We start from the raw sequence: 10,288 nt of genomic DNA, 5'->3' as shown, positions 1-10,288 counted from the left end.
GTGGAAGTTGTTGTGTGGCAGCTGCTCGGCTCCTCTCGCGGAGTGTAATAGTAGTGGTGGTGGTGGAGCAGCGCGCGCGTCATGGTTCTGTCCTCCTCTCAGCAGCTCGTGCTGCTCTTCACCGCCGCGATCTGCCTCTTCGTCATCTTCCCGCGCTTCTTCACTGGCGGCAGCGCGCGAGACAACAAGGCTCTCGATCCGCGCTTCCGGAAAGGTGAGAGTGTGTTACAGTGTGTGTTACAAAGTGTGTTACAAAGTGTGTGTGTGTGTGTGTGTGTGTGTGTGTGTGTGTGTGTGTGTGTGTGTTAGTTACGAAGTGTCGGTGTGTGTGTGTGTTACGAAGTGTCGGTGTGTGTGTGTGTGTGTTACGAAGTGTCGGTGTGTGTGTGTGTGTGTGTGTGTGTGTGTGTGTGTGTGTGTGTTAGTTACGAAGTGTCGGTGTGTGTGTGTGTGTTACGAAGTGTCGGTGTGTGTGTGTGTGTGTGTGTGTGTGTGTGTGTGTTACGAAGTGTCGGTGTGTGTGTGTGTTACGAAGTGTCGGTGTGTGTGTGTGTGTGTGTGTGTGTGTGTGTGTTAGTTACGAAGTGTCGGTGTGTGTTAGTTACGAAGTGTCGGTGTGTGTTAGTTACGAAGTGTCGGTGTGTGTGTGTTACGAAGTGTCGGTGTGTGTGTGTGTGTGTGTGTGTGTGTGTGTGTGTGTGTGTTACGAAGTGTCTGTGTGTGTGTGTGTGTGTGTTACGAAGTGTCTGTGTGTGTGTGTGTGTGTTACAAAGTGTCTGTCTGTGTGTGTGTGTGTGTGTGTGTGTGTGTGTTACGAAGTGTCTGTGTGTGTGTGTGTGTGTGTGTGTGTGTGTGTGTGTTACGAAGTGTCGGTGTGTGTGTGTGTGTGTGTGTGTGTGTGTTACGAAGTGTCGGTGTGTGTGTGTGTGTGTGTGTGTGTGTGTGTGTGTGTGTGTGTGTGTGTTACGAAGTGTCTGTGTGTGTGTGTGTGTGTGTTACGAAGTGTCTGTGTGTGTGTGTGTGTGTTACAAAGTGTCTGTCTGTGTGTGTGTGTGTGTGTGTGTGTGTGTGTTACGAAGTGTCTGTGTGTGTGTGTGTGTGTGTGTGTGTGTGTGTGTGTTACGAAGTGTCGGTGTGTGTGTGTGTGTGTGTGTGTGTGTGTGTGTGTGTGTTACGAAGTGTCGGTGTGTGTGTGTGTGTGTGTGTGTGTTACGAAGTGTCGGTGTGTGTGTGTGTGTGTTACGAAGTGTCGGTGTGTGTGTGTGTGTGTTACGAAGTGTCTGTGTCTGTGTGTGTGTGTGTGTGTTACGAAGTGTCGGTGTGTGTGTGTGTGTGTGTGTGTGTGTGTGTGTGTGTTACGAAGTGTGTGTGTGTGTGTGTGTGTGTGTTACGAAGTGTCTGTGTGTGTGTGTGTGTGTGTGTGTGTGTGTGTTGCGAAGTGTCGGTGTGTGTGTGTGGGTGTGTTACGAAGTGTCGGTGTGTGTGTTGCGAAGTGTCGGTGTGTGTGTTGCGAAGTGTCGGTGTGTGTGTGTGTGTGTGTGTGTGTGTGTGTGTGTGTGTTACGAAGTGTCGGTGTGTGTGTGTGTGTTGCGAAGTGTCGGTGTGTGTGTGTGTGTTACGAAGTGTCGGTGTGTGTGTGTGTTACGAAGTGTCGGTGTGTGTGTGTGTGTGTTACGAAGTGTCGGTGTGTGTGTGTGTGTGTTACGAAGTGTCGGTGTGTGTGTGTGTGTTACGAAGTGTCGGGGTGTGTGTGTGTGTTACGAAGTGTCGGGGTGTGTGTGTGTGTTACGAAGTGTCGGGGTGTGTGTGTGTGTTACGAAGTGTCTGTGTGTGTGTGTGTGTGTGTGTGTGTTACGAAGTGTTGAGGTGTTTGTGTGTGTTACGAAGTGTCGGTTTGTGTTAGGAAGTGTCGGTGTGTGTGTGTGTGTTACACGAAGTGTTGGTGTGTGTGTGTGTGTTACGAAGTGTCGGTGTGTGTGTGTGTGTGTGTGTGTGTGTTACGAAGTGTCGGTGTGTGTGTGTGTGTGTGTTATGAAGTGTCAGTGTGTGTGTGTGTGTGTTACGAAGTGTCGGTGTGTGTGTGTGTGTGTGTTATGAAGTGTCTGTGTGTGTGTGTGTTACGAAGTGTCGGTGTGTGTGTGTGTGTGTGTTACGAAGTGTCGGTGGGTGTGTGTGTGTGTTACGAAGTGTCGGTGTGTGTGTGTGTGTGTGTGTGTGTGTGTGTGTGTGTGTTGCGAAGTGTCGGTGTGTGTGTGTGGGTGTGTTACGAAGTGTTGGGGGGGTGTGTGTGTGTTACGAAGTGTCGGTGTGTGTGTGTGTGTGTTGCGAAGTGTCGGTGTGTGTGTGTGTTACGAAGTGTTGGGGTGTGTGTGTGTGTGTTGCGAAGTGTCGGTGTGTGTGTGTGTTACGAAGTGTTGGGGTGTGTGTGGGTGTGTTGCGAAGTGTCGGTGTGTGTGTGTGTTACGAAGTGTTGGGGTGTGTGTGGGTGTGTTGCGAAGTGTCGGTGTGTGTGTGTGTGTTACGAAGTGTCGGTGTGTGTGTGTGTGTGTGTGTGTGTGTGTGTGTGTGTGTGTTACGAAGTGTCGGTGTGTGTGTGGGTTGCGAAGTGTCGGTGTGTGTGTGTGTGTGTGTTACACGAAGTGTCGGTGTGTGTGTGTTACGAAGTGTCGGGGTGTGTGTGTGTGTGTGTTACGAAGTGTCGGTGTGTGTGTGTGTGTGTTACGAAGTGTCGGTGTGTGTGTGTGTGTGTTACGAAGTGTCGGTGTGTGTGTGTGTGTGTTACGAAGTGTCGGTGTGTGTGTGTGTGTGTGTGTGTGTGTGTGTTACGAAGTGTCGGTGTGTGTGTGTGTGTGTGTGTGTGTTACGAAGTGTCTGTGTGTGTGTGTGTGTGTGTGTTACGAAGTGTCTGTGTGTGTGTGTGTGTTACGAAGTGTCTGTGTGTGTGTGTGTGTGTTACGAAGTGTGTGTGTGTGTGTGTTACGAAGTGTGTGTGTGTTACGAAGTGTGTGTGTGTGTGTGTTACGAAGTGTGTGTGTGTGTGTGTTACGAAGTGTGTGTGTGTGTGTTACGAAGTGTGTGTGTGTGTGTTACGAAGTGTCTGTGTGTGTTACGAAGTGTCTGTGTGTGTGTGTGTGTTACGAAGTGTCTGTGTGTGTGTGTGTTACGAAGTGTCTGTGTGTGTGTGTGTGTTACGAAGTGTCGGTGTGTGTGTGTGTGTGTTACGAAGTGTCGGTGTGTGTGTGTGTGTTACGAAGTGTCGGTGTGTGTGTGTGTGTTACGAAGTGTCGGTGTGTGTGTGTGTGTTACGAAGTGTCGGTGTGTGTGTTACGAAGTGTCAGTGTGTCTGTGTGTGTGTGTTACAGAGTGTCAGTGTGTGTGTGTTACGAAGTGTCAGTGTCAGTGTGTGTGTTACGAAGTGTCAGTGTCAGTGTGTGTGTTACGAAGTGTCAGTGTCAGTGTGTGTGTTACGAAGTGTCAGTGTGTCTGTGTGTGTGTGTTACAGAGTGTCAGTGTGTCTGTGTGTGTGTGTTACAGAGTGTCAGTGTGTCTGTGTGTGTGTGTTACGAAGTGTCAGTGTGTGTGTGTTACGAAGTGTCAGTGTCAGTGTGTGTGTTACGAAGTGTCAGTGTCAGTGTGTGTGTTACGAAGTGTCAGTGTGTCTGTGTGTGTGTGTTACAGAGTGTCAGTGTGTCTGTGTGTGTGTGTTACAGAGTGTCAGTGTGTCTGTGTGTGTGTGTTACAGAGTGTCAGTGTGTCTGTGTGTGTGTGTTACGAAGTGTCAGTGTGTGTGTGTTACGAAGTGTCAGTGTCAGTGTGTGTGTTACGAAGTGTCAGTGTGTCTGTGTGTGTGTGTTACAGAGTGTCAGTGTGTCTGTGTGTGTGTGTTACAGAGTGTCAGTGTGTCTGTGTGTGTGTGTTACGAAGTGTCAGTGTGTGTGTTACGAAGTGTCAGTGTCAGTGTGTGTGTTACGAAGTGTCAGTGTCAGTGTGTGTGTTACGAAGTGTCAGTGTGTCTGTGTGTGTGTGTTACAGAGTGTCAGTGTGTCTGTGTGTGTGTGTGTTACAGAGTGTCAGTGTGTCTGTGTGTGTGTGTGTTACAGAGTGTCAGTGTGTGTCTGTGTGTGTGTGTGTGTGTTACGAAGTGTCGGTGTGTGTGTGTGTGTTACGAAGTGTCGGTGTGTGTGTGTTACGAAGTGTCAGTGTGTGTGTTACGGAGTGTCAGTGTGTCTGTGTGTGTGTGTTACAGAGTGTCAGTGTGTCTGTGTGTGTGTGTGTTACAGAGTGTCAGTGTGTGTCTGTGTGTGTGTGTGTTACAGAGTGTCAGTGTGTGTCTGTGTGTGTGTGTGTTACAGAGTGTCAGTGTGTGTCTGTGTGTGTGTGTGTTACAGAGTGTCAGTGTGTGTCAGTGTGTGTGTGTTACGAAGTGTCAGTGTGTGTGTGTTACGAAGTGTCAGTGTGTGTGTGTGTGTGTGTGTGTGTGTGTGTGTGTGTGTGTGTGTGTTACGAAGTGTCAGTGTGTGTGTGTTACGAAGTGTCAGTGTGTGTGTGTTACGGAGTGTCGGTGTGTGTGTGTTACGAAGTGTCAGTGTGTGTGTGTGTGTGTGTGTGTGTGTGTGTGTGTGTGTTACGAAGTGTCAGTGTGTGTGTGTTACGAAGTGTCGGTGTGTGTGTGTTACGGAGTGTCGGTGTGTGTGTGTTACGGAGTGTCGGTGTGTGTGTGTTACGGAGTGTCGGTGTGTGTGTGTTACGAAGTGTCGGTGTGTGTGTGTTACGGAGTGTCGGTGTGTGTGTGTTACGGAGTGTCGGTGTGTGTGTGTTACGGAGTGTCGGTGTGTGTGTGTGTGTGTGTGTTACGGAGTGTCGGTGTGTGTGTGTGTGTGTGTGTTACGGAGTGTCTGTGTGTGTGTGTGTGTGTGTTACGGAGTGTCTGTGTGTGTGTGTGTGTGTGTTACGGAGTGTCTGTGTGTGTGTGTGTGTGTTACGGAGTGTCTGTGTGTGTGTGTGTGTGTTACGGAGTGTCTGTGTGTGTGTGTGTGTGTTACGGAGTGTCTGTGTGTGTGTGTGTGTGTTACGGAGTGTCTGTGTGTGTGTGTGTGTGTTACGGAGTGTCTGTGTGTGTGTGTGTGTGTGTTACGGAGTGTCGGTGTGTGTGTGTGTGTGTGTTACGGAGTGTCGGTGTGTGTGTGTGTGTGTGTGTTACGGAGTGTCGGTGTGTGTGTGTGTGTGTGTTACGGAGTGTCGGTGTGTGTGTGTGTGTGTGTTACGGAGTGTCGGTGTGTGTGTGTGTGTGTGTGTGTGTGTGTTACGGAGTGTCTGTGTGTGTGTGTGTGTGTGTGTGTGTGTGTGTGTGTGTGTGTGTTACGGAGTGTCGGTGTGTGTGTGTGTGTGTGTGTGTGTTACGGAGTGTCGGTGTGTGTGTGTGTGTGTGTGTGTGTTACGGAGTGTCGGTGTGTGTGTGTGTGTGTGTGTTACGGAGTGTCGGTGTGTGTGTGTTACGGAGTGTCGGTGTGTGTGTGTTACGGAGTGTCGGTGTGTGTGTGTGTGTGTGTGTGTTACGGAGTGTCGGTGTGTGTGTGTTACGGAGTGTCGGTGTGTGTGTGTTACGGAGTGTCGGTGTGTGTGTGTTACGGAGTGTCGGTGTGTGTGTGTTACGGAGTGTCGGTGTGTGTGTGTTACGGAGTGTCGGTGTGTGTGTGTGTGTGTGTGTGTTACGGAGTGTCGGTGTGTGTGTGTGTGTGTGTTACGGAGTGTCGGTGTGTGTGTGTGTGTGTGTTACGGAGTGTCGGTGTGTGTGTGTGTGTGTGTTACGGAGTGTCGGTGTGTGTGTGTGTGTGTGTGTGTGTTACGGAGTGTCGGTGTGTGTGTCTGTGTTATGGAGTGTCGGTGTGTGCGTGTGTGTGTTATGGAGTGTCGGTGTGTGCGTGTGTGTGTTACGGAGTGTCGGTGTGTGTGTGTGTGTGTGTGTGTGTGTGTGTGTGTGTGTGTGTGTGTGTGTGTGTGTTACGGAGTGTCGGTGTGTGTGTGTTACGGAGTGTCGGTGTGTGTGTGTTACGGAGTGTCGGTGTGTGTGTGTGCGTGTGTGTGTTACGGAGTGTCGGTGTGTGTGTGTGTGTGTTACGGAGTGTCGGTGTGTGTGTGTGTGTTGGCGCCCTCCACTCTGTCATTCCCCCCTAAGCCACACCCCTCTCAGACACGCCTTATATTCTCAGTCATTCCCCCATAAACCACACCCCTCTCAGACACGCCTTCCATTCTCAGTCATTCCCCCCTAAGCCACACCCCTCTCAGACACGCCTTATATTCTCAGTCATTCCCCCATAAACCACACCCCTCTCAGACACGCCTTCCATTCTCAGTCATTCCCCCATAAGCCACACCCCTCTCAGACACGCCTTCCATTCTGTCATTCCCCCATAAACCACACCCCTCTCAGACACGCCTTCCATTCTCAGTCATTCCCCCATAAGCCACACCCCTCTCAGACACGCCTTCCATTCTCAGTCATTCCCCCATAAGCCACACCCCTCTCAGACACACCTTCCATTCTCAGTCATTCCCCCATAAGCCACACCCCTCTCAGACACGCCTTCCATTCTTAGTCATTCCCCCATAAGCCACACCCCTCTCAGACATGCCTTCCATTCTCAGTCATTCCCCCATAAGCCACACCCCTCTCAGACACGCCTTCCATTCTCAGTCATTCCCCCATAAGCCACACCCCTCTCAGACATGGTCTGCAACAGCAAGGGAAATTCAACCAAATATTAAGAGCCCGTTCCAATACTTTTGCTCATTTGAATGTTGGGTGGTGTTCCACCAGAGGTGCTGTGTTCTTCACCACATCTACACGTACATATCCGGAAATGAAATGAATCATCGATCGTCTCATATGCTTATCTTTTTCTTTCAGAAAGAGAGAGAGACAGAGATACAGAGAGAGAATGAGAGACAGACAAAGAGAGAGAGAGAATGAGAGACAGACAAAGAGAGAGAGACATGGAGAGAGACAGACAGAGAAAGAGAGAGACAGACAGAGAGACAGAGAGAGAATGAGAGACAGACAAGGAGAGAGAGAGTCAGAGAGAGATGGAGAGAGACAGACAAAGAGAGAGAGACGGAGAGAGACAGACAAAGAGAGAGAGAGAATGAGAGACAGACAGAGAGAGAGAGAGAGAGACAGAGAGAGACAGACAAAGAGAGAGAGACACAGAGAGAGACGGAGAGAGACAGACAGAGAGAGAGAGAATGAGAGACAGACAAAGAGAGAGAGAGAGACAGACAGAGAGAGAGAGAATGAGAGACAGACAGAGAGAGAGACACACAGAGAGAGACGGAGAGAGACAGACAAAGAGACAGAGACAGAGAGAGAATGAGAGACAGACAGAGACAGACAGAGAGTGAGAGAGACAGAGATAGAGAGAGAGAGAGACGGAGAGAGACGGAGAGAGACGGAGAGAGAGACAGAGAGTGACGGAGAGAGTGACGGAGAGAGTGACGGAGAGAGTGACGGAGAGAGAGACGGAGAGTGACGGAAAGAGAGACAGAGAGAGATGGAAAGAGAGACAGAGAGAGATGGAAAGAGAGACAGAGAGAGATGGAAAGAGAGACAGAGAGAGATGGAAAGAGAGACAGAGAGTGACGGAGAGAGACGGAGAGAGTGACGGAGAGAGAGACGGAGAGAGACAGAGAGTGACGGAGAGAGAGACGGAGAGAGACGGAGAGAGACGGAGAGAGACGGAGAGAGATGGAAAGAGAGACAGAGAGTGACGGAGAGAGTGACGGAGAGAGAGAGACGGAGAGAGACAGAGAGTGACGGAAAGAGAGACAGAGAGAGACAGAGAGTGACGGAGAGAGACAGAGAGAGACAGAGAGAGACGGAGAGAGACGGAGAGAGATGGAGAGAGACAGAGAGAGACGGAAAGAGAGACAGAGAGTGATGGAGAGAGAGACAGAGAGTGACTGAGAGAGAGACAGAGAGTGACGGAGAGAGAGACGGAAAGAGAGACAGAGAGAGAAGGAGAGAGACGGAGAGAGAGACGGAGAGAGACGGAGAGAGAGACGGAGAGAGACGGAGAGAGAGACGGAGAGAGACGGAGAGATTGCCAGTCCGTTGTAGTCATTTAATCCCAATTCACTGCGCATCCATTTCTAAATGAAAAGGTCAACACACGTCAGTTCCCCTCTTGCGGATGCTGTCCGCGTCCTCTGTAGCGTCTCCTTGGTGACATCACGCCCAGGGTGTGCTGTACAGATCTGATGACGTTTCTCCTGTCCGGGAAGAGTTTTGTCAGTGAGATATTGCGCTTTCCTTTCGTCGGTTCTAGAACCCGGTTGATCTGCTCTGTGGTGTAGAGCTGTTCAGGTTGTTCTGGACAGTTAAATGAGTGTGTGGTTGATCCGGGGTGACGTCGTCCTCCTCCGTGTCTGTGGGGGTTCCTCTCCTGTAGCTCCTGCGCTGCACTCTGGGCCCGAGTCCTCCAACATCTCGACACTGTGTTGTGGTTGTTTAAACGATTCCTCCACCTTGTCCATCTCCTCCCTTGTTGTTTCCTGGTCATCTTCGTTGTTCACGATGTTCTTGTCCTGGGGGTTCTTCTGTTGCGGTTGTGTGGAGTCACCGTCTCCGACAGCGATAGCGGTGTAGGGTTTGTTATGGACGCCGTCTGCGGTGTTGTTTTTATTACTATAATGGGCGCGGGTATCAGTGCTGTGACTGGGTGCACGAGTGGTAGTGTTGTGTTCGTCACTGACCTCTTCCTGCTGTGACCTCTGTGTGTCGTTACCTCCTCTGCCCCAGGCTCCTGTTCTCCGGTGTCCCCCCGCTGGCTGTCTCCGCGCTGCTGCTGCTGTACCCCGGCCGTGTCTCCCCCGGAGCTCCCCGGCTGCACCGCTCCGCGTGGGCAGCTCAGCCGTTTATGCCCGATCTCCCCACACCCGAAACACCTCGGGCGTTCGGTGGTGGCGAAGACGGTGTAGCTGCTGTTACTGTGTTTACACTTACAGTTTATGTCCAGCGTTTGTTCTCGGTTGTTGATAAACATATAAACCTGTCTGCGGAAAGACAGGACGTGTTTCACCGCGGAGTTCTTACAGCCGAGCAGATGTCCGTCATGGGACTGGGGAACTTCCCGAAGCGGGCCAGCTCCTTCATGATCACCTCGTCTTTAATGAAGGGGGACGTTAGAAACAACGGCCCACGTCGCAGGGGCAGAAAGAGGGGTGACGTGTAGCGTGACACCTTTCAGCCATATTCCACTTTCACACAGCGTGTTGGCGAATCTTTCTTTCTTTAGGAAAGTCACCACCGCTTTGTTCATTCGGGAGGCGGAGTAGATGTTCTCACTCCCGACCTGCTCTCCCACCGCCAGCAGAACCTCCTCCCCCTGTTCTCCGTTCCCCGGTACACACCTGACGCGTCCCGCTCACTCTCTCCCGCTCTCAACTTTCACCAACCACCGCTATCCCACTAACTAGATATTCAATAAATTAATGAAAGAAAAACAAGAAAAGCAAACTCGCGAAAAACTTTGGCAAGACGCCAAACCGCTCTCACATGCTCTACACACCACACTCACTCCTCCACCACGCATGCGCAGAGAGAGAGAGAGAGTAATGGAGAGAGAGACAGAGAGGGAGAGACAGAGAGATGGAGACAGAAAGAGAGAGATGGAGACAGAAAGAGAGAGAGGGAGACAGCAAGAGAGACAGGGAGACAGCAAGAGAGACAGGGAGACAGAAAGAGATGGAGACAGAAAGAGATGGAGACAGAAAGAGAGAGAGACAGAAAGAGAGGGAGAGGGACAGAAAGAGAGGGAGAGAGAGACAGAAAGAGAGATGGAGACAGAACGAGAGGGAGGGAGACAGAACGAGAGGGAGGGAGACAGAAAGAGAGGGAGGGAGACAGAAAGAGAGGGAGAGACAGAAAGAGAGAGAGGGAGACAGAACGAGAGGGAGAGAGACAGAAAGAGAGGGAGAGAGACAGAAAGAGAGGGAGAGACAGAACGAGAGGGAGAGAGACAGAAAGAGAGGGAGAGACAGAACGAGAGGGATGGAGACAGAACGAGAGGGATGGAGACAGAAAGAGAGAGATGGAGACAGAAAGAGAGAGAGGGAGACAGAAAGAGAGGGATGGAGACAGAAAGAGAGGGAGAGAGACAGAAAGAGAGAGATGGAGACAGAAAGAGAGAGAGGGAGACAGAAAGAGAGAGAGGGAGACAGAAAGAGAGAGAGGGAGACAGAAAGAGAGAGATGGAGACAGAAAGAGAGGGAGGGAGACAGAAAGAGAGGG

At 50.8% G+C, this 10,288-nt stretch overlaps 1 protein-coding gene across 2 annotated transcripts in view; it reads left to right on the top strand.

Moving 5' to 3' along the window:
• The window catches only part of ccdc107 (coiled-coil domain containing 107), a 17,993-nt gene continuing 7,705 nt past the window's right edge, over positions 1–10,288 (top strand). For both annotated transcript variants that reach the window (XM_053688228.1, XM_053688227.1), the window contains exon 1: positions 1–214. In XM_053688228.1, the coding sequence (XP_053544203.1) occupies positions 82–214 (133 nt within the window). In that variant the 5' untranslated portion in view covers positions 1–81. The remainder of the gene's footprint in view (positions 215–10,288) is intronic.

This window comes from Ictalurus punctatus, chromosome 19 (genome assembly GCF_001660625.3).
Source record: "Ictalurus punctatus breed USDA103 chromosome 19, Coco_2.0, whole genome shotgun sequence".
Lineage (NCBI taxonomy): Eukaryota > Metazoa > Chordata > Actinopteri > Siluriformes > Ictaluridae > Ictalurus > Ictalurus punctatus.
This window is presented reverse-complemented; position numbering and strand designations above follow the sequence as displayed.